The 27,567-nt window shown below is 38.6% G+C and overlaps 1 protein-coding gene across 2 annotated transcripts in view; it reads right to left on the bottom strand.

Moving 5' to 3' along the window:
• The window catches only part of TBC1D23 (TBC1 domain family member 23), a 61,423-nt gene that overhangs the window by 12,379 nt on the left and 21,477 nt on the right, over nt 1-27,567 (bottom strand). For both annotated transcript variants that reach the window (XM_058661794.1, XM_058661795.1), the window contains exons 3-13: nt 24,505-24,610; nt 23,223-23,427; nt 18,682-18,805; nt 15,589-15,713; nt 15,451-15,497; nt 14,567-14,670; nt 10,518-10,640; nt 8,329-8,421; nt 5,956-6,126; nt 4,149-4,191; nt 1,010-1,119 (exon numbers count right to left, since the gene is read on the bottom strand). In XM_058661794.1, the coding sequence (XP_058517777.1) occupies nt 1,010-1,119; nt 4,149-4,191; nt 5,956-6,126; nt 8,329-8,421; nt 10,518-10,640; nt 14,567-14,670; nt 15,451-15,497; nt 15,589-15,713; nt 18,682-18,805; nt 23,223-23,427; nt 24,505-24,610 (1,251 nt within the window). The remainder of the gene's footprint in view (nt 1-1,009; nt 1,120-4,148; nt 4,192-5,955; nt 6,127-8,328; nt 8,422-10,517; nt 10,641-14,566; nt 14,671-15,450; nt 15,498-15,588; nt 15,714-18,681; nt 18,806-23,222; nt 23,428-24,504; nt 24,611-27,567) is intronic.

Below are 27,567 nucleotides of genomic sequence, written 5' to 3'. Positions count from 1 at the left end.
TGCTGCCTGAATCCCATACTAGGCAGCTACTGTGCTTCAAATCCAGCTTCCTAGCAATGAAGTAGATGATGCCCCAGGTTCTTTCCTGTCATCCATATGAGAGACTGGAGTGGAGTTCCAGGCTCCTGGTTTTAGCCTGATCCAACCTGGCTGTTGGCAGACATCTTGGAAATGAGCATGAAGAATACCATTTTCTCTGTCTCTATCCTTCTCTCACTTTTTCTTTCAAGTAAATCTTATTAAAAAATGTAGAAACAGAAAATTATATTTGCATTTACATATATGCATGGTCTTCAGTTACATTTCTAAGAAATACTGAAATGCATTTATAAGAAATACTTCCCTAAAAATATAAGCGCGCTGTCATTCATGCAGCTAGTTTTAAACATGTATACTTTGTACTGTTGGGTTTTGTGAAACATTCCCATCTAGGTCTGTTATTTTTTCGAACAATTTCTTCATATACTCAACACAATAGGTGTGGACATAACTCTTTTCTTAAAAAAAAAAAAAATTACTTTATTTGAAAGGTAGGGAGCCAAAACCAAACAGAAGAGATAGAGCTCACTCGCCAAATGCTTAAAGATCTTGGTGGAGATCGTGATGAAAACAGGGCTATAGAGATAAAATGTGAGCACAGGTATGCAGATACATGAGCTCAGATAGTAACCATGACCTTATGTGCATTTTTTAAATTTCTATTTCTCTTTAAAGAATAACCACTGGCGGGGGATCCAGAATTACCTCCATTAGATATTTAAGCTGGAGCACATGGTAATACCAAATTGCAGCTAGTCTAGTAGAAATGAAAATGAATTTAGCATCTAGACTACAAGAATTCCTGACGAGTTCAGTTGTGCAGGTGTGCTCCACTATTTCCCTAACTTCACAATAATGATGTTCCTTATTTCATGAGTAAAAATATTTTAGCTTCATTTCCATTATGGTGAGGCTTTAGTAACTAATCACCTCTATGAAGTCTGGTGACATATTCTACACATACACTTACATCAACAGAAGAACTGATGCTGCTCCTTGAGCCTGAGGTACTAGCAATCCAATGGCCATATCCATTTTCAGGTCCATCCACATTAATGTCCGCCAGGTGCTGTTGCAGTGCTAGGATAACCGGAACAAATAAAACAGGAAATATTAAAACACTTTGGAAAGATTCATTACCAAAGTGCAGTAAACCTGTCACAGCTGAAGAAAAAAGGATCTAAGGTCACATAATACAATGTAATTAATAAATAAATTTTAAAAAAAGACTATATATAAAAAAAAAGCCAGAACTGACCCAATCTGAAGCCAGGAGCCAGGAACTGGGGCCAGGAGCCTACTTCAGGTCTCCCACAGAGCTGTAGGGTCCCAAGGACTTGGGCCGTCCTTTACTGCTTTCCCAGGTAAGCAGGTAGCTGGATGGGAAGTGAAGCAGCCAGGACATGAACTAGTGTCCATATGGGATGCCAGTATTTAGAGGTGGAGGATGATCTAGTTCAGCATTTACACAAGCTCCACAGATACCATTTTCAAACTGCCCTTAAAGCTGCTATTTGTACAAGTTTTATCTTTTCTATTCGAACAATTAATCTTTAAAGTCTCAAACACAATCTCTGCAACAATTTTCCGATAAAAAAAGTTAGTGAAAACCTATTGTGGCATTTGTTATGCCAGAGGAGCAATCAATTCTCTTAGTAAAAATAGCAGTCACAGGCACTAACATTCATGGAAACAGGGACTATTCCTGGTAAAAGAAATAATTCAAAGTTTTTTTCCAAAGTTTCTGAAGGCTCAACACACACACACACTAGCTCTAAATATACTTTTGAGAATTACAAATCTAATAATCAAATTTCAGGATTTCTAATAAATAGCACTGGACATGGGGATAGCCCTTGTTTAGCAGTAATGAAAATAACTCCACTGGGAGGGCAGTGTTATGGCTCAACTGGCTAATCCTCTGTCTGTAAGCCCCAGCATCCCATTTGGGTACCAGTTCATGCACCAGCTGCTCCCCATATGGACTGGTTGGTGTCCAGATGCTCCACTTCCCATCCAGCTCCCTGCTTGCAGCCTGGGAAAGCAGTCGAGGATGGCCCAAAGCCTTGGGACCCTGCATCCTTGTGGGAAGCCCAGAAGAAACTCCTGGCTTCGGATCAGCTCAGCTCCAATCATTGAGGCCACTTTGAGAATAATTAGTGGATGATCTTTCTCTATCCCTCCTTTCTCTGTAAATCTGACTTTCCAGAAATAAATGAATAAACCTTTGAAAAATGATCTTTTATATATTGTTTTCTAGTCATTCTGGTTAAAGATTCTTTATTTAAAAAGACTAGGGGGCCCGGCGGCGTGGCCTAGTGGCTAAGGTCCTCGCCTTGGATGCGCCAGGATCCCATATGGGCGCCGGTTCTAATCCCCGCAGCTCCACTTCCCTTCTAGCTCCCTGCTTGTGGCCTGGGAAAGCAGTCGAGGACGGCCCGATGCTTTGGGACACTGCACCCGTGTGGGAGACCAGGAAGAGGTTCCAGGTTCCCGGCTTCGGATTGGCGTGCACCGGCCCGTTGCGGCTCACTTGGGGAGTGAATCATTGGATGGAAGGTCTTCCTCTCTGTCTCTCCTCCTCTCTGTATATCCGGCTTCCCAATAATAATAATAAATAAATCTTTAAAAAAAAAAAAAGTAAGACTAGGGACCAGAACGGTAGCCCAGTGGCTAATGTTTTTGTCTTGCATGCACCAGGAATCCATAAGGGTACCAGTTTGTATCCCAGCTGTTCCAGTTCCCATCCAGTTCCCTGTTTGTGGCCTGGGAAAACAGCAGAGGATAGCCAAGTACTTTGGGACACTGCACTCATGTGGGAGACCCAGAAGAAGCTCCTGGCTTCAGATCAACTCTGCACTAGCTGGTGTGGCCATTTGGGGAGCAAATCATTGTACTGAAGATCTTTCTCTGTCTTCTCTGTAAATCTGCCTTTTCAATAAAAATAAATAAATCTTTAAAAAAATTTTTAAATCCCATTTTGTAGATAAATTCTTGGTATGAACCTCAAACATCATGATATAATGACATCCTTGCTAATAGCAAGAGGGTCAAAAGGATATAATACGTCTGAATTTATAAAAATTTTAAGAACTTCAGCAATAAAATTACATTAGGTTGATCTTATTTTAGTAAGACTATCAGGATTAAAATTCAAGATTCATCTACTTTTCACATCTATTGTCTTGATTTTAATCATTAAGTTCCCCCAGCATTTATAGTTTAATACTTTTATGGTATTACTTTTTCTAATTATAAGAAAGGCTCTTTTTAATCTTACTGCAATTAGCAATCCTTCAAAAATTCTCAAATACTTCCCTGCAGAGATCTTGCCAAATAGTTCACTATCCCAGATTACTACAAATTATTCTGCAGATTTGAAAACACAGCCTTTTTCATTCCAGTCGATCAACATTTAGCTGTTTCAATGTTTAATGTGATGGGCTGGCGTTGTGTTAAGCCACGATACCTGGGCATCCCTTATCAGAGCGCTAGCTCCAGTCCCAACTGCTCTGCTTCTGATTCAGCTTGCTCTAACACATGTGGGAAAGTTGCAAAAGACAGCCCAGGTACTTACACCCACAACACCATGTTGGAGACTGGGACAGAGCTCCTGGCTCTAAGGAATGGCCTATACTAGCCCTAGCTGTGCAAGCCAGTTAGGGAGTGAATCAGCAGATTGAAGAGCTCTCTGGCTCTCCCTTTCTTTTAAACAAACCAAGAAATAAATAAAATAGAATTGCAAATAAAATACTTACACAGTATAAAGGGTATACAGTAAGAATTCCTCCAACCTTTGCTTCCCAGTCCTATTAACTAGTTCTCTTACAGGCAAATAATACAGGCAGTTTTTCATATAGACATTTAGAGAATTAAACACATATGAATAGTCTTTCATCAAATATTCACTCTTGTCATGTTAAGTTTGTCTGCTATCTGTATGTTCTTGCTGGCCTGACTTTTCTGAAAATACTGAAAATACTTTTCTGAATGACTAAAATAGAATACCTCATCATTAACTAATTATGTCGCTGCAAATTCACTGTGCTTATATTCAATGTAATTTTTTCTAAAAATGGAGACAAAGAAGTTAAGAAATTAAACCTTACCCATAAATCCTCCACTGGCAATACTCACATATTCTTTGTTTTTCTGTAACAAAAATTTGAATGTAGTTAAAGTTTCTGATAGTTCCAAAGCATTGTTGAGTATTTACATATTATATGCTTGCAGACCAGGCTGGATAGGGCTACAAAACCTGTTGGCCTACATGTAAACCGGGTTGGGGGAGAGCCAGGCTGGACTAAGCGACTGCATCCATTGGTGCATGCATGAGCCAAAATGGGTGCAGGCTAGTTGGGCATTGCCACAGCATTAGCTGGCAAGTGCTGGGTCTGGGGGAAAATCCTGTCAAGCTAGACTGTAGAACCACCTGGAGAGCGCAAGATGTGGGCCTAGTAGGGAAATTGTGGGTACCTCTCTGATGGGCTCCCAACTCCCACTGGTGAGCATGAGAACCATGGCAGGGGGCAGGCCTGTCTAGACAGGAGGTAGCACCCGCTGGCATAAATGTGGGCTGGATGGTGGGGCTGGTTGGGTTGAGCTAGGTTTCAATGCCCATTGACACGTATGAGCTGAATACGATGAGGGACAAATTGGACCAGTTTGCTGCACATAATGGCAAGCACAGGAACTAGGGTTGGGGGGGGTGAGCCTAGTGGGGGCTATTGGGGGTCACTCCAACTAGGTTGCAGCTTCCATTGGTAGACTTGAGGGACAAGTGTGTGGTGAGCAGGGATGGGTTGGGCGGGAGCATCCACTGACTTACATTAAGAGTAGGGGGCTGGAGAAATAACCAACCCAGAAATTTCAGGTACCAGTGTGTGCATAGGCTGCTGTGGGTGATGGACTGAGCCCAGACCCCATACTGGCAAGCACACACACAAGAATCAGGTCTGGGATGACTTTAGATGAGGTTTCTTTGGGGATTCCCCCTAACTGAACTGTTGGACTCAGAATTCCAACCATGGGGATAATCAAAGGAACAGTGGTCTGATTGTGGAGTCCATGTTTCAGAACTGGGCCTCCTCAGTGATTTAAAGGAACAGTGGATGCCATGCCCAGATGCACATGGTGGATATGGCAATCTGTTGGGGCTTGTAAAGGACATCTGGCATTGTAGCAGAGGGAGGGCAGAATAAATTGGTCAACTCCCCCAGCAACGAGTGGATAGCAAGTATCTGGCCGAATGGAGACTCTAAGGTGGACTGTGTCAGTCACTTGGAAGGATTTCCTCATCCTTGGATCAGTGAGATCAACAGTATTTCAGAACTACTGAAACCACTTCAGCAGAACCCTTACAACATGTTTCATATCAGGGACCCTGAGATGACATCGGGAGGCCATTCCCCATCCTCAGGTACTGAGGTGGTTTTTGAGGCTGAGTATGGCTTCTTCCCTTATATCCACTGTCCCCCAAACACAGGAAGAAGGAAAAAAATGTGGAAACAATGGTCTCAACTACTTTCCCCTAACCCTCAATTTCCCATCCTAACAAATTATGTAAACACTATCAAAAGTAAAATTAAAATGTTAAAACTAAATAAAAATATGATATTGCAAATCTACAATACAATTAGTTACCTGTCTGCAAAAAAAAATATTTTTTTAGGCCTGTCAGTTCTTATATAGAAATGAACTGCAGATATTTGTAACTTAAACATGAAAAGTAAATCATATACGCATGTGACAAAAAATTGAAGATGATCTTTTCTGGCAAGAGAAAAAACTATGCATCTATAAAGGAAATGGTAGATAAGTATGACAGCATACACGAAAGCAAAAAGGTAAGTATGCAAATTCCTTCAAGCTGATAGCAATAAACAAGCAAAAGAGATACAATTATTATTACCATACCTGTAAAAAGTGTGCCAGAACCATGTTCATGTACATGTCTTCTTCCTCCCTACCACTGCCCATAAAGCAGAGGTGCTCCCCACCAGCTACGGAGCCAGACTCAATGGACTGCTTCTGTGCTTCCAGCAAGGATTTTACCGACTGTGCAAACTCAGATGGATTCTGAAGCATCTAGACGATCGGAAAAAAAATTTTTTTAACCTGGCAAGCCTGTGTTTCACTATAAAAATCAACTATATATAAAAGTAAGTTGTAAGTATTTGCAAAACTTAAAATATTTTTTCTGGGGTGGGGTGGGGAAGGGAAATCCCAATGCAGTGATATGCCTTGAAAACAGAGTAAAAATACAACAAACAAAATCCCTTGGATAAAGAGAAAAAAATACATATAAATGGATCTATAATATGTAAGAAAAAAAGCTGAAAATTCACTATTAAATTATTAAAACTACTACAATGCAGAAAAAAATTTATTGTTACTGTTTTTGTCTTTCATATAACAGAAAACTTTTACAGTATCATCAGACTTTAACACCAAGTGGAAAAACCCAGTAACAGCTCAAAACAAGCTATTTTTTTCCATTTATATACCAAAACATGTATATCTCAGACAATAAGTCACAGTCAATACTATTTATTACTGAGATTAGAATAAAAGGTTGAAAATTCACTTAGCTACAAAACTTTCAGTTTTTAATTTACATTTTATTTGAAAGGTGAGGAGAGGAAGAACAGTGGGGACAGAGAGAAATCATCATGTTTGTTCACCCAGTGAAATGCCTACAGTCAAGGGTGGGCCAGGCCAAAGCCAGGAGCCTAGAACTCAATCCGTCCCCCACGTGGGAAGGAGAGGACCCAAGCGCCTGAACCATCACCTGCTGCCTCCCAGCATACACACTGGCAGGAAGAAGAGAACCTGGGATTTTAGCACCAGGAATGTGGGCTTCCGAATTACCAACTTAGCTACTCTATTAAATGCCTGTCCCACTTCAATTTTTAAAAACCTGTTATAGTGGGAATTCATAAAAACACAGTGAAAATTCTACAGAAAAATGAACTATATGTAAAAGTAAGTTGTAAAATAAACAACATATTTACAAAAATGCCCAATGTCCATTGTTAGTCACTATTTTTCACCCATGAGTCTGGTAAAATATAAAATAATTAATAATTGTCAATAATGCTGATGATATAGTCATTCTCATTTACACTTATGAAGTACAAGGTGGCTTACCTTTGAAAATATTTTTAAAGTTTTATTTGTTATATTTATTTGGAAGGTAAAACAACAAAGAGAGGGAGAGACATGGAGGGAGGGAGCAAGGGGGAGAGAAAGAGAAAAGCGAGGAGTGATTTTACATCCATAGGTTTACTCCCTAAATGCCTGCAACAGGCAGATTTGGGGCCCTTGTACAAGTAAATGCCCGGAGCTCCATCCCAGTCTCCCACATGGGTGGCAAAGATCTAAGCACTCGAGCCATCATCTACTGCTCCCAAGATACACATTAGCAGGAGGATTTGAATTCAGGCATTTTGATATGGAAGGCAGATTGACCAGCCTCCTATCCTAAATACATTAAAAAAATCTCTAAGGGAGAAATTTAAAAAGGTACAGAGTTCACTCGCAGGATATAAAGTGGTTGTGGTGGCCTTTTTCACCTATAGTGTCCTCCACTTGTCAACGAGTTTCTTCTTAACACCACCCATGCATGTCCTTTCTCACACCCTTTCCTCCTCAGCTGGTAAAAGGAAGGGTAAACTGCTTCTTCAGCCAAAGGGGCACCATTACCACCCCTCTTTCTGTTGTCCCTATCCCTAAGGCTCTCATAACCCAACAAGGGCTTACACGAGGCCACCATAAGTTCTTCCAACGGCTCCACGTATTTCACGATATTTACTTCCTTCCTTCATTACTTCAATTGAAACAACCCTAGGATAGTAATTAACAACTGAGAACATACATGCCTTATTAAATAGTAGTTTCTTGCACATATAAATGCTCAATATTAAAAAATTTACAATTTAAGCTTTTAACATTCTTACTCAGTTTATTATAAGAGCTGACGTTTATGGAGTACTCACAGGTGCAAAGCACAATGCTAAATGCTCTATCCGGTAGCTGAGAGTAAGTCAGAACTTTCTGACACAGCAATGGTAAGCAGTAGTAAGCCAGGGTTCACACTGTTTCATACACCACTTATGATGTCATAAGGGTGCCACCTGATAGAGAAGAACACTTTGAAAGGCAGAATCTTCCGTAAGTAGCAAGAAAAATATCCCCAGTCTGGAACATGTGTATTTATTTCTAAGCTAAAGAAAGCAATTATTTTCACTCTTACTTTTTACAAAACACTTAATCCGCATTTATACTAACCAGATCAGAATCTAAGTGGAAAGCAGTTGATAAATGACCAGCATTATACTGTTCTGCAGGACGACAGTCCACCACGAAGAATCGGACTCCTTCCTAAAAGGGAAATATTTGACATTCTTGAATTTACAAGATGTTTCATATTATAATGTATAACAGTAAAAGAATTAGTCAGCAAAGGGAGATTAAATTTATTAAGCAAATAGGTCTCACATAGTATTAGGAGGACTCTATTAAAATAGAAAGAAGAAAACAATTTCAAGGTTCTATCTATACATTTATTCATTTCTAAACAGTTAAAACATTTTTGATATACTGTTCTTGATTGGAAAGCCCTTAAATATGTAGAAAGAAAGTGTCATTTTAATATATAAAACTAATTATAGGGAATTGATTTTTAAATGTGTATTACTTAAACACCAGCTATGAATACAACATTAAAATTACTATCCTTTTGCAAATAAATCCGCAAACTTATTAACAACTCAATTCAGATGAGACCTGTGTTTTGCGAGGGAGGGAGAGTAGGAAGAGGCAGGTTTTGTAACACCAGTTTGAGCAGAAATTGTTTACATGGGTCTTCTCAACTAAGACTACATTGCTTTTAAATATTAAAACATGAGATTTAAAAAAATTGCTTATTACTGAGATATTTATGTTTTGAATTCTCAATAACTCATACAGGTAATTAAACTGAGACCTACTAAACGCATTTGTACCTGTTGCTTTCCCCTGTTCAATACTGGAACACATCCCACTTTCTAAATGCACATATCCATGGTAAACTACTGAACCATCAGTAATAAACAGAATATGCTTAGAAAAAATATTACTGGCCAAACTGGATTAGATTTTCATTAAAAAGTGAATGTAACTCTCTACTTAAAGTAGCTCAATAGCAAAGACATGGAAACAACCTCAATGCTCATTGAAAGAGGAATGGATGAAGAAACTGTGCTACGTATGTTGCATGGAATACTACACAGCCATTAACAATGAAATCTTACCATTTCCAACAAAATGGTCCTGTTAAGAGTGTGGGTAAAATGTTATTGTTGGGCAGTGTGAGATTCCTTTGTACTGAACAACTGCTACTTTGCTAGGCCAGGAGGTGCCTGGACTTTGGGAGGATTCCACTTTAGCGATAAATCTGTTCTTTGCTGCCTTGCAACTTTGTGAAGGCAAGGGCACAGTTCTTCTCCGGTCCCAAAAACAGGAGGAAGATAAGAGTGTGAGAATGGGATGAGCCATAAAGATAGTGGGTATGGGAAAGGAACAGGCTCCCTGTGCCTGAAGACCCTAAAACAATGAACATGTCTAAGGTTGTTACTTTTGATGTATTTCCCAGCCCCAAAGGGCCTATATAAGCTACTGTCTTGGGCTGTTCGGGGTCCGACTGCCCTGCTTGGCTGGCCTGCGTGCCCCAAGTGCGGTCTGACCCCAGCATGCTGGCGCAATAAACTCTGTTTGCTGTTTGCATTACCAGTGAGACTCTTTGTCATTCTCTGGGAGTTGACTAGCTTGCACCCTGACGTCCGGGGGCTTTGGCCCGGACTCTAATAGTCCCAACTAGAGATCATTATGTTTACTGAAATAAGCCAATCTTAAAAGGACAAATATATGTTCTCTCTGATATTAAAAAAAAGGTTTTTATAGGTAATAAAATGAACAGAAGATAATGGTGTACTTTCACAATTCTCCTCTGGTATGTGCTTTACAGCATTAAGCCATGTAACTGAATTAGCTGTAACTACTCAATGTGTTAAATGCTAAATTTATCCTTACAAGTACTTGATGCAATGCTACATTTGCTCTACTGATACATGAAAACATACAGCAGTATACAAAAATTGGTGTCAATAGTGACAAAAGTAATTACCAAGAATTAAAATCACATACAGTTTGCAGTTTAAGAATGGCCATTTTATAATAAAGGAAGAGTAAGACAGGGAGGAATGAGGGGGCAAAGGGGAAGGCAGAACGCCTATGCTTCTACATACACAATGAAAAATGTGAAATCTACTCATCCTACATAAATTAAAAAGAAAAAAAATTAAAATGGTCATATTAACATAAAATTTAATCAATCAAGTATTCATAAAGGTCAAAGAGTCCCCTTGAAGTAAATCACAATTACTAACGGGCATCAATAAACGGGCAGGAAATGCCTACACTGAGCTTCCATTACTCACTCCTTGCAGCTGACTTGCTTGAAGTATCTCTGACACTGAGACGGCCAAACAAAGAGCCTGACTCAGGTCTGCATCGTCATCCTTAATTCCCAGCAAAGTACTACCAAAGAGATGGTGGTTGTCCTGTTTGATGAGAAAATTATAAACACTGTGAAGAAAAAAACTGTGATTTTGTTCATAAGATACCCTAAGCAGTTACAAATTCTTGGTGACCCAGATGGACTGAAACTCAGAATCCCCAATTTGTAATGAAATGCTGACATCTCTTAACATAATACTTTTTTTCTTTCACATCCCAGCTAAATAAGATTTGCAGCTGCTTAGCTGTGCAGAACACTCTGCTATACTCTCCATGGGATAAAATCAAGCAGTCGAGTTTCTCAAGTAAAAGCACTGACGTGTGAGACTGGTATGACTTCATCTCATCAGTCCCACAACAGCTTTGGCACCTATCTAGATACTCCTGGTTTGTCATTAGTCATAGTCCTTAGCTGCCCAACCTCCCTTTTTATGCTCTTTAAAAGCCCAAATCACCCTAAGTAGAATGGTAGTTCTGAGACATCTACTCAGCTGCCTTCCTCATCTAACAGCAGATTAAACTTTCTCTTTTCTTTATTCTCAGTTCTTGTCCTCTTTATTCTAATTTGAAATTATTAACAAGGACTTAACTTTTGATAACACTTTAGTCATGTGGTTTTAAAAACTTAGTATAGTGTCAAGTCTTTTTGGCTAAAAATGACAACGAGGTCACATACAAGACCTAAGATTAAGGAGAAAAAACCACATTAAAAAATATTATCAACTAAATTATATTAAATATGAAAATAGTTGGCTATAGGCTTTCATATTATTTTTTAAAGATTTATTTGCTTTTATTATAAAATCAAATATATAGAAGGCAAGAGAGACAGAGTGGAAGATCTTCCGTCCAGTGATTCACTCCCGAAGTGGCCGCAATGGTCAGAGCTGGGCCAATCCAAAGCTAGGAGTGTCTTCTGGGTCTGCCACATGGGTGCAGGGTCCTAAGGCTTTGGGCCGTCCTCAACTGCTTTCCCAGGCCACAAGCAGGGAGCTGGATGGGAACTGGGGCTGCCAGTATTAGAACCAGCAACCATTTGGGATCCTGGCACTTGCAAGGCAAGGACTTTAGCCGCTAGGCCACAAGATGGTCCCAGACTTTCATATCTTTATAGAATTAAAATGTGGTAGAATAAATTCTAAAAATTGTGTAACTTAATATTCTATAGCAGTCTGCTGTAACTGTCTACTATAAGTAGATTCTTCCTTTAAAAAACGGAAAAATAATAAGCTCACTTTTTTACTTAGGATCTTAAACTACCACACCACATTCTAACTTACTCAATTTGTTGCAAACTGAAGTGATCTATATAACAAAAGTGTTAAAACAGCTGAAGTTGAGTCCTAGAAATAAATCTAAATTATTTTAAAAGGAAATGTCTTTTAAAATGTTCATTCATTTTTATTTGTTTGACAGCAGAGCAACATATTAAGATAAACAAACACTGAAAGAGATACTGTGTATTTGCTGGTTTACTCCCAAATGGACCCAGAGGCTATGGCTGGGGCAAAACAAAACCTGGAATCAGGAACTCAGTACTTCAGTAGGGACGGAAGTAGTTGAGCCACAATACATTGCCTCCCAGGTGTCCCAGCAGGACCTGGATCAGAAGTGTAACAAACAGGATACTTCAACATTAGACATGGGTGTTCCAAGTGGCACTGAAGCTGACTTGCCACAACACTTGCTCCAACGAAATGTTTTTATCTGGCTTCAGGTTGACTCAGCTTCGGCCACTGTGGCCATTTGGGGAGTGAACCAGCAGATGGACGACCTCTCTGCTCTTCTTCCTGTTCAGTAACTCTGCTTTTCAAATAAAAACAAAATAGATCTTTGTTTTTAAAGGTTTCCTTTGTCCATCTATACTGAACTATACTGAAAATAACATTATTTCAACATTATAATGACATGATAACTACTAAGTAGAAATGATAATGGTAGAATTCTTAAAGAGAGATGCTTGCTCTAGATATAGGGACGCCTGTGTCCCATGTTGGAGTGCCTGTGTTCAATTCACAGCCCATCAAAATTCTAGCCTCCTACTAATGCAGACTCTCGGAGGTAGCAGGTGATGGCTCAACTGCTTGGATACCTGCCACCCACTGAGAAACCTGAACTGAGTTCCTGGCTCCAGTTTCTGTTCTGGTCCCAGCCAGGAGTAAACCAGAGGAGGGGAGTTCTCATGGTCTCTTCCTCTGTGACTCTTGAATAAATAAGTATTATAGATATTTTAAAAAAAGAACTAAAGAAAGAAAGAGAATTACCAGATGATAATGCTGTCACAGGCTCCTGCGGTCACTAACAAACCTGTTTGTTTTGTAAACATAAAGCTGTGCCTATGTCATTATTGGCTTTTGCTTCTTTGAGTTTTACTTTCTAGGAATTCACTCTACTCACATTTCTAGCTTAGTGTTCCTTACTGAAAATAGAGGTCTGGTGTAAAAATCCAGGTCTCTTTGGGAATAAGTGATTTTTTTCCCCCTATTTTTAACAAGACACCTCTGCATCATTAGGCTGTACATGGCTGACCTCCAGACAAAAAGAGGCACAACTAAGAGTATATTCTCCAAATGATTTTTTGCAGTGTAACTTTCAGAGTCAAGAAAGTACTATTTTATTTTATTTTATTTTTTGGGGGAAAGCTATCGTTTTATTTTTTTTATTAATTATTTTGCATTATGTGACAGTTTCATAGGCTCTGGGAATCCCCCCCACCCCTCCACACGCCCCTCCCCCGTGGTGGATTCCTCCACCTTGATGCAGTATTACAGTTCAAATTCAATCAAGATTCTTTCCTTGCAAACGTATACCAAGCATAGAGTCCAGCTACTTATTGTCCAGATGGGTTGAACAGTTTCTTGGGGATACCATTTCTGGTCTGAAGTTAGAGCTGGTAGAATATCATTCCAGTCAATTAAGAGTCCCAATATAACATTAACAGCAATTTGCAACATTATGGAACTGACATGGTTTTGAGTAACCAGTATGTTAAAATAAAAAAGCAAGTCCTAACCACAACCTATGATTAGCTCATTGACATTTCAATTTTAGTTTATATACAGGACCGGCTGCTATATACCTTAAAATGGCTATAAGGTACCATTCAGCTGTCTCGTGTCTATTTTCATTTTAGTATTTAGCCATTTGTTGTGTTGAAGTATAATTTTGCTGATCTTGGCAGATTTTAGGATAATCTAGACTGGCTTGTAACTCTAACAAGACATTTGTCGACAATTAAGGTGCAGAACATTTTTTTTGGGGGGGGTGTGCAGGAAAATCCTCAACACCATGGTGAGGAGTGACTAATCTTTATGTCCCACCCAGCGAGGCATGAGCCAATCCACGCCAGCTCTAAGAAAGCACTATTTTAGGAAATGTATTTCAGTCAACATTTTCATGATTAGAAAAAAAAAAAAACTAATATTAAGTACACAGGTGGGCCCAGTGTAAAGGCTTAGTGGCTAAATCCTTGCCTTGCATGCGCCAGGATCTATGGGTGCTGGTTCGTGTCCTGGCTGTTTCACTTCCCTCCCAGTTCTCTGCTTGTGGCCTGGGAAAAGAAGAGGATGGCCCAGAGTCTTGAGACCCTGCACCAACATGGGAGATGCAGAAGAAGCTCCAGGCTCCTGGCTTTGGATCAGCTCAGCCCTGGCCATTGTGGCCACTTGGGAAGGGAACCAGCAGATGGAAGATCTCTCTGTCTCTCCTTCCCTCTTTAAATCTGCCTTTTCAATAAAAACAAGCAATTCTAAAAAAAAAAAAAGTACACAAATAAGATGGCTTCCATAATCTTTTTTAACCTGTCCTTCTAGGAGGGAAACCAAATACGATTGGGAAAAAAAAGTAGATAAAATTGGAATATATAAAGTATAACATTTAAATATATTTTAATTGAAATGAATACAAAGTAAATAACAAAACAAGGTATAAAATGTGAAGTACAGAAGTGTAGGTTATTTCTTAATTTTACCTTCCTAAAAGAAGCTGGTGTTTTACTGCAATAATACTGAGCCAGAGAAAAAAGGTCTTCAATGTCTTCTACATTCAAACTGGATGGAGTGTTTTCTAAGAATTCTGAAATACGATTATAGATAGGACACTTAGTAAATACTGTGTAATAGAGTAACAACAGTCACACTTTTTAGTCTGCTTATGGAGGTGCAGATTTCCCCAAAGGAGAAGAAACTGTTCAGACAATTCTGCTTTACATGAAGGATAGTGTCAGGCAATTAAATATAATTAATCAACTTTAAGCAGAATTTTTCATCCATTCATTCAAAAAGCAGAGCTGAAATGCTAGGAGCCCTGGGTGGGTGGAAACTATGAAATAATTTCTCACTTAAGGAACTATACCTTGGTGAGGAAAACAAAATTAGTCTTCCTGTTATAGTTCTACAAATACTTCTCATGCAGTCAGTGCAAAGTGCCGTGCACTCTCTAAGAGCAAGTTGCTTTCTGTAGAAAAGCAAGAGTGGGAAAGCATCGAAAAGGCTAGCCAAAGCTTCACCGTGGAGAGATTATGCAGGCTGTGTGTTACAAAGTCAGCCAACAGAGGAAGAAAGGAAGACACTGTTTTTGAACAAAGAAGCCAGAGAAATAGTATATGGAAAATCAAAAACATGACAGCACAAAAATGCACAGGATCTTCAGAAAGTTCACAGAAAACACACACTTTGAGGACACTGCATGTATCTTGAAATTCTTCGCACAAAACAAATGTAAGATGTGTTCTGGAGAGTGTTTAGAGACGTGAAAACTGAATCACACTTCAGAGCTTCTCTTACGGTTGAGGAAGCTGATTGTTCGGGAGACTAAGTGAATTAAAATGTTTTCTCCACCTCAAATGATACTTACGGATGACTTCTTCTTTACTGTCTGACTCTTGTGCTAAGATAACTTCTCTGTAGAAGAGAATCAAACAAATTTGAATTAAATATTACCAGAGTACTTTGAGAAAGGAGAGGAAACAAATCTAAGCAATGCGGTACTTACTTTGCATTAACAAGAATTATTAACATTAAGAAATATATAAAAAATGGATCTGCTTGTTGTAGATATCCATCCCATATTGCCTGAGTGACTTCAATGGAACAGTAACATGCAAAAAGACTTCCGAGCTGCAATCAGGAAATGAAATGAAAGACATAAATCACAGGAACTGATTTTCTCTCTTAAAAGCATTAAAGCAAATAAGTAAGTGACATCACATCAAATTTTGCACCTGATAGTTAATGTGCATCTTAACTTCAAAGTATGAAATCCAGAGAATATGTGAATTAAAGGAACAAATTAGCTATTCACTAGCTTGTGTGACCTCACACATAATTTGAAGCTTTCGTTTTCACTTGTGTAGTTTATTTAAAAATTACTACTACCCGTCTTTGACCATTGTTGTAAAAAGAGATAGTGAATCTCAAGTAACTAACACATTTCTCTGTGACATTATACATAATTGCCCACAGAACTCTGTAAGGTTAACAAGATAATTATTACTATTTATAGCACACTACCTGATAAGGTAATTTTGAAGCTCAAATACAGTCATTTAAGAGCACGTCATAAAATTTTAATAATATAAAAGTTGCCCTCAAAGCCTAGTTGTACATCATCTGAAAAAGATGAGACGATACTCATCTACCAAGAGTTTTCAACAGCTGTATCGTTTTGTATTCCAAAGGAAAGAGTTGTTAATTTATAAGCTGCTCTATATCCCGCTTTTGCTTTAAATCACATGAATTCAGTGTTGTTTAGATTGCTCAATTTTCACCACAAAGAAAAACAATTTCATGTACAAAATTAAGTTCAAAATACTTTTAATGGTCAAAGGAACATAATTGAAACACATTTAGTGCAGAATTCTGACTGAACTTCTGGCACATATCACTTCTTGTCTCTCATTTCAATTCTCACAAAAGATCTCATTTTGCAGATGAAGAAATAGACTAGCAATAAGTCACTCACAATAAGCACACACAGGTTGTGAGTGAAGACGCTGGGGCTAGAAACAAGGCTGTGGCTACAAGGCCCATTCCATTGTTATTACCCCTGATCGTTATTGCCATTAATTTTGTTGTTGTTGTTTAAAAAGCTACTACTATAAAAAGACTCAAAATAAGCAAATACAAACTGAATAGTGATATATTAGCTACCCTTATACTCACTGAGGCAACCTAAAGTCACCACTGCATTGTTCACAGTTATGCGTTCTTGAGGCTTAGGAATTAGTTTTCATCTGATGATTTTGAAACAAACAAACAAACAAAGGAATCTTCATTTCACCAACATGAATACCAGAAAGAACCATCTATGTGGAACGGAAGCTGAAAGGAAGCCAGTTGTTTAAGGGCTCAGTTTCCACTCCTACACCAGCAGAGAGAGCTCCACTAATTACTAAAAAGCTGAAGAGACATAGTTTCATACTTTAACATAAATAGCTGTAATAGCAACATATGAATCTTAGAAAATTTTTGCTGTTTCAGTATTTTTAACTTAGTGACAAGACAGTGGCCAAGAAGGAAATCAAGATTACTTGGGACAGGCATTTGGTACAGTGGCTAAACTGCCACTTGACATGCCCTGACCCCATCTCTGAGTGCTGGTTTGAGTCCCAGTCCCTCTTCCTACACTCCCTAGCTCCCTGCTAATGCACTTGGGAAGGCAGAAAATGATGGCCCAGGTACCTGGGTTCCATAGCCAGGTATGTGATAGACCTGGATGGAATTGTAGGTTCCTGGCTTTGGCCTACATCAGCCCAGCTACAGGCATTTGGCAACCAAAACAGCAGATGGAAAAATACCTATCTCTCTATCTTAAAAAAAAAAAATTCAAAACAAACAAAAAACTAGAATAGGGTACTGAGGTTTGTGATTTATGGAGTGCCAAAGAGAAACCAGTGAGGACTAAGTACTTTTTCCCAATTGCTCACTGCTTCCATCATCCTCTGTGATAAATATTATCATTCCCACATTGCAGATGAAGAAATTGAATCTTAGAAATGCAGTTTCTAAATGTAAGACAGCTAACAGTTGACATAAATGGGATCCATCACAAAAAATATTTTAAGATACCACCGAAGAATATGCTTAGTTTTTAAAAATACAGTGCTTCAGCCTCAGTTACTATTTCAGAAAGATCTTCAAGTTAACCTAGAACAGTTCTCTCTTGGAAGTCACTAAAGCTCTTTATAAGGTGTCTGTCAGGTCACAAAGTTACTTTCATATCACTTTGAGACTTATTTTACCTTTTCCACATTCACTTCCCCAAAATGCATAAAAATTTTAAAGTCTACATGTGTTAAGAGATCATTACAGATTGAATAAAAAAATCCACTTGTTTGTAATGTAGCCAAGCATTATAGAGATTTGCAAAAGTAAAATAATGCTACCATTTCCATTAATTTTCTTTTGCAAAATTTAGCTGTTTTTCATCTAAAAGCAAGTTTATTTACATTTAAAGGTATGGATATATAAAATTCTTCAGTTTTACTTTATAATTAATGTAATCCATATAAACAATGGATAATCAACAAACTTTAAGCGGGCAAAGGATTCTGAGAACAAAAGACTTGAGAATTACTGACTAAACTAAGACTTTTTATTGAAGACAACAGTATAGAAAGAGCACTGAGTTATACTTTATATTCTTTTATATTAGTCATTTGATATTCTTAGGTAATTTTCCTTAAATTGAATGTCAATTCTTTATACATACTATCAACAGTTTAAACATACAAAGTTTTGAACTGAACTGATACATATCATGTATTTTTACATATCACATGCACATATTTCCATAAATATGTATTAAATAGGTCAATATAAATTATGTACATATACACATCAGATGAATTTACATGTTAAACACAGATCTACTTATATGCATACATATAAGTAAAACAACAAAAGGCTTAATTTCCTATTATATAATCTGAAGAGCTAAGAAAAAGCATTTTGAAATGCCAATAGATTTCTCCTTTTAGTTAAAACAATAATGGTACTTTGTCTTTCTTGGAAAAAAAAAACCTCAACTAACTATAGTTTATAGAAGTCTATTTTCCATTAAATGTTCCTACTTTCACTTTATTACCCAGTTGAGTGCATAGGAGTCTGGAGTAATTTTCTTTGTATCAAGAAGAGAACAAAGCTCAGGCTCATGGTATTGGATGAGTAATCTGAAGAGATGAAATGGTCTCCCTTTCAGGGAACAATCCCTAGAAGACAAGAAAAGCAAAATTCTTTGCACTGACAGTTTAAAAAATTAAACATAAATAATCAATACTTCTCTAACATCCAACTCCTCCTTCTCCCTATCCCCACACCTGACACCCAGAATTCACAGCAGCCTACCTAATAATCAAGAAGAGCTCTCCTGCTAATACCGTTCAAACTTCACAAAAGTTCTTAGAAATAGTGGGTCTGTGACATACTGAGTTAAAACACAGCCTGCAATGCCAGCATCCTATATGGGGCCAGTCTGAGTTCCAGTGACTCCACTTCCCATCCAGCTCCCTGCTTTTGGACCGGGAAAGCAGCAGGAGATGGCTCAAAGTGCTTGGGGTCCTGCATCCAATGAGAGCCAGGTGAAGCTCCTGGTTTCAGATTAGCCCAGCCTAGTCAGTGTGGCCACTGGGGAGTGACCCAGGAGATGGAGCAGTTCTTATTCTCTTTTCTCCCTAACTCTGCCTTTGAAATAAATAAAAATAAATCTTAAAAAAAAAAAAACAGTTATGTCTACAGCCACTTTAGGAAGATTCTCTCCAAGCTGGCATTCGAACAAGAAAACTACTGAAAATAGCACTTAGGTTGCTTTGATAAGTTTACAAGCCCCAAAGGAAATACAGAATATTTTGAAAAAGTTCAGGATCCTCCCTCTCTGCCAAATAAGTACTTCACCTACAAGATTTACATACTCAGGCATATATGTCCACTTAGCAAAAGTACAGTCTAAAATGGTTACAGATGAACAATTCAGAATAGTACAGTGGAGCATTAAAATTGTCTAAGTGACTTCAGTACCAGTTACTGACAATGAGTTCCTAAATATTGCTTTTACTGAATCACTGTTCATGAGAGTAAAATGGGAAAGCTAAATGTGAAAACTGTTTTAAAGTAAAAGTTACAAAAATATATATTATACAATTTCTATTATCACAATGCTTCTTACACATTTATTTTATATCACTGCAAGAGACTTCAAAAGTGGAAATTATTTCAAAAAACCAGAAACAACCATAAGAGAATGGTGATGCATTCTGGGCTACGGACTTACCAGTTTCCAGCCGTTACCTCAGGAAACAGTCCAGCCTTCACAGATTTAAGAAACTCCTCTGTGACAGTAATGACAGCCACTCAAAGGCCTGATCCAGTGCTACCCCCAAACCATGACACCTAGGCAACTAAACCCAAAGAAGATAACCGTTGGGGCAGGTCCAGGTCTGGCCCACGAATCAGGCTCACTCTTCTGGAAGTAAAGCAGCATCTCCATCCAAGGCTAGGGCTGATCTTGAATTCAGAAGCTTTATCATGTAACTCCCACATTCAGTATCACTCTTAAAATCTTGTGACTAAAGGATTTTTTAGATATCATAGTGTTCATATTAATTCATTTCAGTGTATTGTTTTTACATCTCAAAATGGAACAAAATTACCTCATTAAAAACATTACCTCTCAAAATATAACTGATGTTTGGCAGTCTGATATTACTGCATATGGAGAGATACGTTTCAATCACTGTAGTTAAAGATAAAAGTTGACACAATGGGACATCTACATCTCATATTGGTGCCTGTGGTTCAAGTCTTGGTTCTGCTTTCAATTCCAACTTTTTGCTAAAATGAACTCTGGGAGAAGCAGGTGATGGCTCAAGTGCTTAGGCGCTGCCATCCAACAGGAGATACAGACTGATTTCTAGGTCCTGGCTTTGGCCTGGTCCAGCCCGTTACTGTGAACATCTGGGGAGTGCACCGGAGAATGGGAAATCTTTGTATCTGTCTCACTGCCTTTCAAATAGATAAATCAAATTTTAAAAGATAAAACGCATTGCAAAGAGAGCACTTCCAAAGAGTCTGGTTGACTAAAGTGCGGTGCTCTTATCAACAAGGTGACGAGTAATTCAAACTTCCTTTGGACCAGCAGGCTTCACTAATTATTCCGTTCAGTTTTTGTACTGAGATGCATTGTACTAGTCACAAGGGAACAAAGTAAGTGTATCTACCGAATCCGTAAAGTCTAATAGTTCAAAGAAAACATCATTCTAATAAAAGTATTTATGGAAAATCAAGCGCTAGACTCTGAAGTAAGTATTTTGCAAGGTTATTTCATATTGTCATAACTAACAACTCCATTAAATATATATTCATTTTACAGAAAAATTGAGGCTTAATGGAGGTTAAACATCTCCCCAAAGGTGACACAGCTAAGAATAGCTGGAGTTAAGATGTACACAGAGAAACTGGCAATTAAATCATTATGCTATGCTACTGCTGTGTACGTAAAATCTGACACTTCAGTTAGAGGTATTCTGAGGGTGGGCATTTGGCATAGTAGTGAAGTTGCTACCTGGGATGCTTCCATCCCATCTATAAGTGCCAGGCTTGAGTCACTGCTCTTCTGACTCATGCTGATGCATCCTGGGAGGCAGCAAATAATGACTCAAATACTGAACTTCTGCCACCCACATGGGAGATTCCATATGGAGTTCAGGCTCTTGGCCCAATCCTGGCTGTTATGGGCCAGGATTTGGAGAGTCAACTAGTTAATGGAAGATCTCTCTTTGTCTCTCTTTTAAGTATAAATGAAAAATCAATAAACAAAAATTATTTTAAAAAGTTATATTTTGGCAAGAGCATAGTTTCTTAAGAAACTGCAAAGAAAATGAAATGAGGTAAACGGGCTTCAGTAAAAGAGTTACCTAGTTTTTGGTCTTATCTTTTGAAAAAGTGGAGTATTTCCAGAAGTCAGCCACTGCTGCAGCATTTGTTCATTTTGCAGTTGCATAATACAAAGTTATTATCAACTGCAAGACATTTTGCTGATAGAATTCTACCCATCTTACATTCAAATACGGAAGGAAAAGGTATTTAAAATGCAGTTCTTCTACAGCATTTTATGTCCTTGCCAGCTGGAGTGCTATGTTATGTGAAGAACTCTTAGAAGCAGCTGCTGAAGGAATGTGACAACACAGTATGTGACACAGTGCCATCAGTGTAAAAGCCCTCCATTCTTCAGAGACAAAGGTGAGGTAACATGCCATTTGCTATTGTTACCTTTACTACAGTTTGACAGGTGGAACTGATAAATGATAAAACACTAGTATGGTACCTGGCATTGTGGCACAGTGGGCAAGGCCACTGCCTGCGACACTGGCATCCCTAATGGGCACTGGTTCATATTCTGGCTCTCTGAATTTAATCCAACCCCTGCTAATCACCTGGGAAAGCAGCAGAGGACGGCCAAGGTGATTGGGTCCCTGCCACCAACATGGGAGACTTGGATGATGCTTCTACCTTTGGCCTGCATCCATCTGGAGAGTGAACCAGCATATGGAAAATCTGTTTCCTTCATACTCTCTTATTCTGAAACTCTGACTTTCAAAATGAATAAATAAATCATAAAAAAAAACAGCACAGACAGTTGAGAAACCTAGCATAACAGAATGACTCTTAAGCAGGAAATCAAGCTTTTGGCTCTGCCATGACATTAAGCCATGTCTTCTAATATATTTATATTTGTTTTCCTTACATAAAACAGTGTGGCTTCAAGATGGCACAGGAGTTCTCCACCTTGGTGGACATTAAAAACACCTCGAGTATATGGAGAAATCTGGATTTGTATTTACTACTGGTGGGAGTATAAACGGTGCAGCCTGTAGAAGAGTCTAGCCAATCCTTAAAAGGTCATATAGAGTTCTTACATAATCCAAAAATTCAATTTCCAGGCAACATATTCCAGAGAAATGAGAATATATATTTTCTTATATGTAAACATATTTATATTAAATATAAAAGGTCATACATAAATATTTATACCACATATTCAAAATAGCAAAACACAAAAACAACTAAATCTTCAGTGACAAATGAATAAATAAAATGTGGCATACGAACATAATGGAATTAGGCCAAAAACTAGAAGAAATATTGATATATGCTACAGCATGGATGAACCATGAAAACATGCTAGATCAAAGAAGAGTCACAGATAAACACCACATTTTCTACACATCATTTATATGTAATGCCAGACAGGCAGATCCACAGAAACAGAAAGCAGACCAATGGTTTCCAAGGAGTACGGGGAGGAAAATGAATAGCTGGCTATCACTAGATGCAGAATTTTTTTATGAAGTGATGAAGATATTAAAAAACTGATTGTGGTAAGCTTTGTGACCATTCTAAAACAGAGTAAATTGCCGTAGTAAAAGCTCAAGAGTTATGTTACATTCACAAATTCTAGAAGCACAAATTTAACAGTAAAGAATTCTTTAAAATGAAAATATCTGAACCTTTCACTTCACCACCAGAAACTGTTTGAATCTTGCACCTTACCACCAAAGTAAGTTTAACAAACTTAATTCAAAACACAGTACATCTTTATTCTCTTTTATAAACTGTAGAAACATACTTTACCTGGGAATGTACTTATTCATGATAGCATAAAAGCAGTTGTATAAATCACTGCGTGGCAGCTGAAGATGCACCAGTGGTTTCAGCAGATGTATCCAGCTAAGGGAGGCACTGTATTTAATATTTCGTGATTTACAATAAAAGGTTATTACAGATTCAATATCCAAAAGCAATTCTGATGCCTTTTCCTCTGGCACTGAAAGGTGATCTAGAACACAAATGTCAAAATAATGTTACCTAAGATATTGAATCTAACAGAAATCCTGCTAATGCATATAGTGCATGACAAAGTAAAAACAATGAAAGCATTTTCCTCCATACTTAATACTGGTTCACAGACTAAAAACCTTAAGGGCAAAGTTCTTTATAATATTCTTGTTTTGAACTTTATGCAACATAGCCATCTTAAGAAAATTAACAATTGGTTTCATGTAAGTACGTGTTTTCTTACCTGGTCTCTTAAGAGAACATTTACTAACAATAATAATATGTGATACAGGGTGTTTAGCCCAATACTAGCCAGTGTGAAACAGAAGAATGTATGCAAAGATAGGTAAAACCTGAAGGCCTGAGAGCCAAGAATGTGCTTTCTAGACAGGTCACTGTCTACCATCTGATGGGTAGCAGCCACTAGGATCAACAAAGGGAAAAGAAAGCAATTCACTCTTCATTATCAAACCTCCTTTCTTCTACACAATTTGGCAGCAGAGTTTCTACTGTGGCTATTACACAAAAGTCTATCTACTAAATACTTTACAAAATGGTGGAAAGAGAGACAAAAACCCACCAATAGACTACAGGTAAATTTTAAAAAGTATAAGCTAATTAAGCTAATCTATATTGTGAATTAAAATATGCTTCATGGGGTGATCAGACATCTATTTACCTGTGATTTGTAGTACTGTTTCTACTGCAAATTATGATCTATGAGTTACAAACTTTTGAAACACACTCTCCTTTGAGGACTGTATATAATCACATAATTCATTAATTATGCAAAAGGCAGGTTTAAGATCACAACAAATTGTAAACATGCATAAAAGTAGCAGTAAAAACCAGAGCTTTCTTATAATTATTAAACATTATTTGTAAGAATTTGGAAAGAAAAGTTGTAAAACCACAAACCCTTCACAAATTCAAACACATTCCAATTTGTCATTCCAATTTTAGTATATATGCTGCCAAAGCGAGCACAAACACATTCCAATTTGTAACAAGGTAACTTGCCCTACCCAAAAATCATCCCCCCAAATTTCTGCTGTTTAAGAACAATTACTAAGCTTACCAATAAACTCCAGGCAATCTTTGTGAATAGTCTCCTGTTCTGGCAGATCTAAAATGCCATCCCATGATGCCAAACTATCACCTTTTCCTGCAACATTCAGAGCAATCTGGAAGAAACATTTTTTTTTGAACATTTATTTTTATTGCATTTCCTTTTTTTTTTTTTAACTAATTACATTGCATTATGTGATACATTTTTTTATGCACTGGGATTCCTCCCGCCCCTCCCAAAACTCTCCCCCCACGATGGATTGCTCCACCTTGTTGCATTTCCATAGTTCAAATTCAGTTGACATTCTTTCATTGGAGGTATTTACCAAGCATAAAGTCCAGCATCTTACTGTCCTGGTAAGTTCAATAGTTTCTTGGTGAGACCATCTCTGGTCTGAAGGTAGAGCCGGCAGAGTATCATTCCAATCAATTAAAAGTCCCAACATAATGTTTCCAACCATTTACAACATTATGGCATTGATTGACATGGTATTGATTAACCAATAGAAACATTTTTTTTTTTAAAGCAACTTGGTTCATATGCTCTTTCTCCTTCTCTCCTTCTTAGGAAATAGGCTATAATAATCACAGACCTGAATTTAGGATTAACAAGAAAGATTACAAAGTACCAAACGATGTGCAGTTAGTCCCATCAAAATAAACCAACAAAGGGGATGGACAGTTGGTACAGAGGTTGTTACTTGGATCTCACATTTATCACTAGAGTGTGTGGGTCCAACACACAGTTTTGTTTGTGATTCTACCTTGGATGACAGCAGGTGATGGGTACTTGGGTCCCCTACCATCCATATGGTAGACCCAGATTCAAACAATTGTGGGCATATGGGGAGTGAATCAATCAGTGGATGACAGACCTCTGGCTTTATCTCTCCCTTTCAAGCACATTTTTTTTTTCTTAAGAACACATCAGGCAGACCATGGGGCTCAGTGGTTTAAGCCGCTTCCTGCAACACCAGCAACTAGTCTAGGCAGCTTTGCTTCCAATTCAGCTCCCTGCTGGTTTGCCGGGGAGGGTAGCAAAAGATGACCCAAATACTTGGTCCCTGACCCCTATATGAGAGACCTGAATGGAGTTCTGGTTCCTGGCTTTGGTCTGGCCTAGCCTCAACCATTGCAGCCACCTGGGGTGCGAACTAGCAGATGGAAGATTCTCTTTATAGCCCTTCTTCCCTTCCTTTCCTGTGTAACATTGCCTTTAAAACAAATAAACTTCAGAATTATATAAAATAGGGCCCATGGCAATGGCTCAATCAGCTAATCTTCCCTCTGAAAGCACCATGATCCCATATGGGTAGTGGTTCATGTCCTGGCTGCTCCACTTCCCACCCAGCTCCCTGTTTATGCCCAGGGAGGACAGCAGAGGATGGTGAAAAGCCTTGGGACCCTGTACCACATGGACCTGGAAGAGGCTTCCTGTCTCCTTGCTTCAGATCAGCTCAACTCTGGCCATTGAGGCCATTTGGGGAGTGAGCCAGCAGATCGAAGATCTCTCTGTCTTTTCCTTATCTCTGTAAATATGGCTTTCTAATAATAATAAATAAATCTTTAAAAAAGAATTACATGATATATATATATATATATATATATTTTAAAGATTTATTATTATTGGAAAGCTGGATATACAGAGAGGAGGAGAGACAGAGAGGAAGATCTTCCATCCGATGATTCACTCCCCAAGTGAGCCGCAACGGGCCGGTGCACGCCAATCCGAAGCCGGGAACCTGGAACCTCTTCCAGGTCTCCCACACGGGTGCAGGGTCCCAAAGCTTTGGGCCGCCCTCAACTGCTTTCCCAGGCCACAAGCAGGGAGCTGGATGGGAAGTGGAGCTGTCGGGATTAGAACCGGCGCCCATATGGGATCCCGGTGCGTTCAAGGCGAGGACTTTAGCCGCTAGGCCACGCCGCCGGGCCCGAGATCTATATTTATATATGTAATTATTCCAAGCAATCACCTTACTTTTTGTTTAAAGTAAAAACAACAAAGTTTTTTTTTATTTGCGAGAAAGAGACAGATCTGTCATCTGCTAGTTCACTGCCCAAACCCAGTGATGGTTGGGCTGAGACAGAACAAGGCCAGTAACCAGGAACTCCAGCTAAGCTGGCCACAAAAGTGGCAGGTACCCAGTTACCTAATCCATAACCTGCTGCTTCCCAGGACACACATTAGCAGGAAGCTGGGGGAAGTAGACTAAAGGACAATAGGATTAGGTATTCTAATATCTCTAGAATATAGCATTAAAAATTAAATGCACATGTATCATTAAAATTTATACAGAAGGGGCTTGGTGTGATAGCCTAGTGGCTAAATCCTCGCCTTGCATGCACCAGGATCCCATATGGGTGCTGGTTCATGTCTTGGCTGCTCCACTTCCCTTTGAGCTCCCTGCTTATGGCCTAGGAAAGCAGTCAAGGACGGCCCAAAGCCTTGGGACCCTGCATCCACGTGGAGGACCTGGAAGAGGCTCTTCATTCCTGGCTTTTTGGATCAGCTCAGCTCTGGCTGTTGCAGCCACTTGGGGAGTGAACCAGTAGATGAAAGATCTTTTTCTCTGTAAATCTGACTTTCCAAAAACAAAACAAAACAAAACAAAACAAAACAAAACAAAACAAAACAAAACAAAACAAAAACAAAAACAAAAAAAAAACCCCAAACAAAATAAATCTTTTAAAAAATGTCATTTGAAAAGCAGAGTTACCTAAAGAGAGAGAGAGAGATGAAAGAAAAAGCTCTTTCATCTGCTGGTCCTCCTCCCAGATGACCACAATGGCCACAGCTGGGCCAGTCTGAAGTCAGGAGCTCCATCCAGGTCTCCCATGTGAGTGGTGGGGGTCCAATCTCTTAGGTCATCCTCTGATGCTTTCTCAGACATGGTATTAGAGAGCTGGATTGGAAGTAGAACAGCCAGGACTTGAACCAGCACCCATAAGGGATGCAGGTATTACAGGCAGTGGCTATACTGGCCATGCCACAACTTCAGTCTCCTGTATAACAATTTTTAAAATATTTATTAGCTTATTTATTTGAAGTGCAAGAGCAAAACAATGAGGGAAG

This window comes from Ochotona princeps, chromosome 3 (assembly GCF_030435755.1).
Source record: "Ochotona princeps isolate mOchPri1 chromosome 3, mOchPri1.hap1, whole genome shotgun sequence".
NCBI lineage: Eukaryota > Metazoa > Chordata > Mammalia > Lagomorpha > Ochotonidae > Ochotona > Ochotona princeps.
The sequence above is the reverse complement of the archived record's forward strand: the minus strand, read 5'-3'. Positions and strand labels throughout refer to the sequence as shown.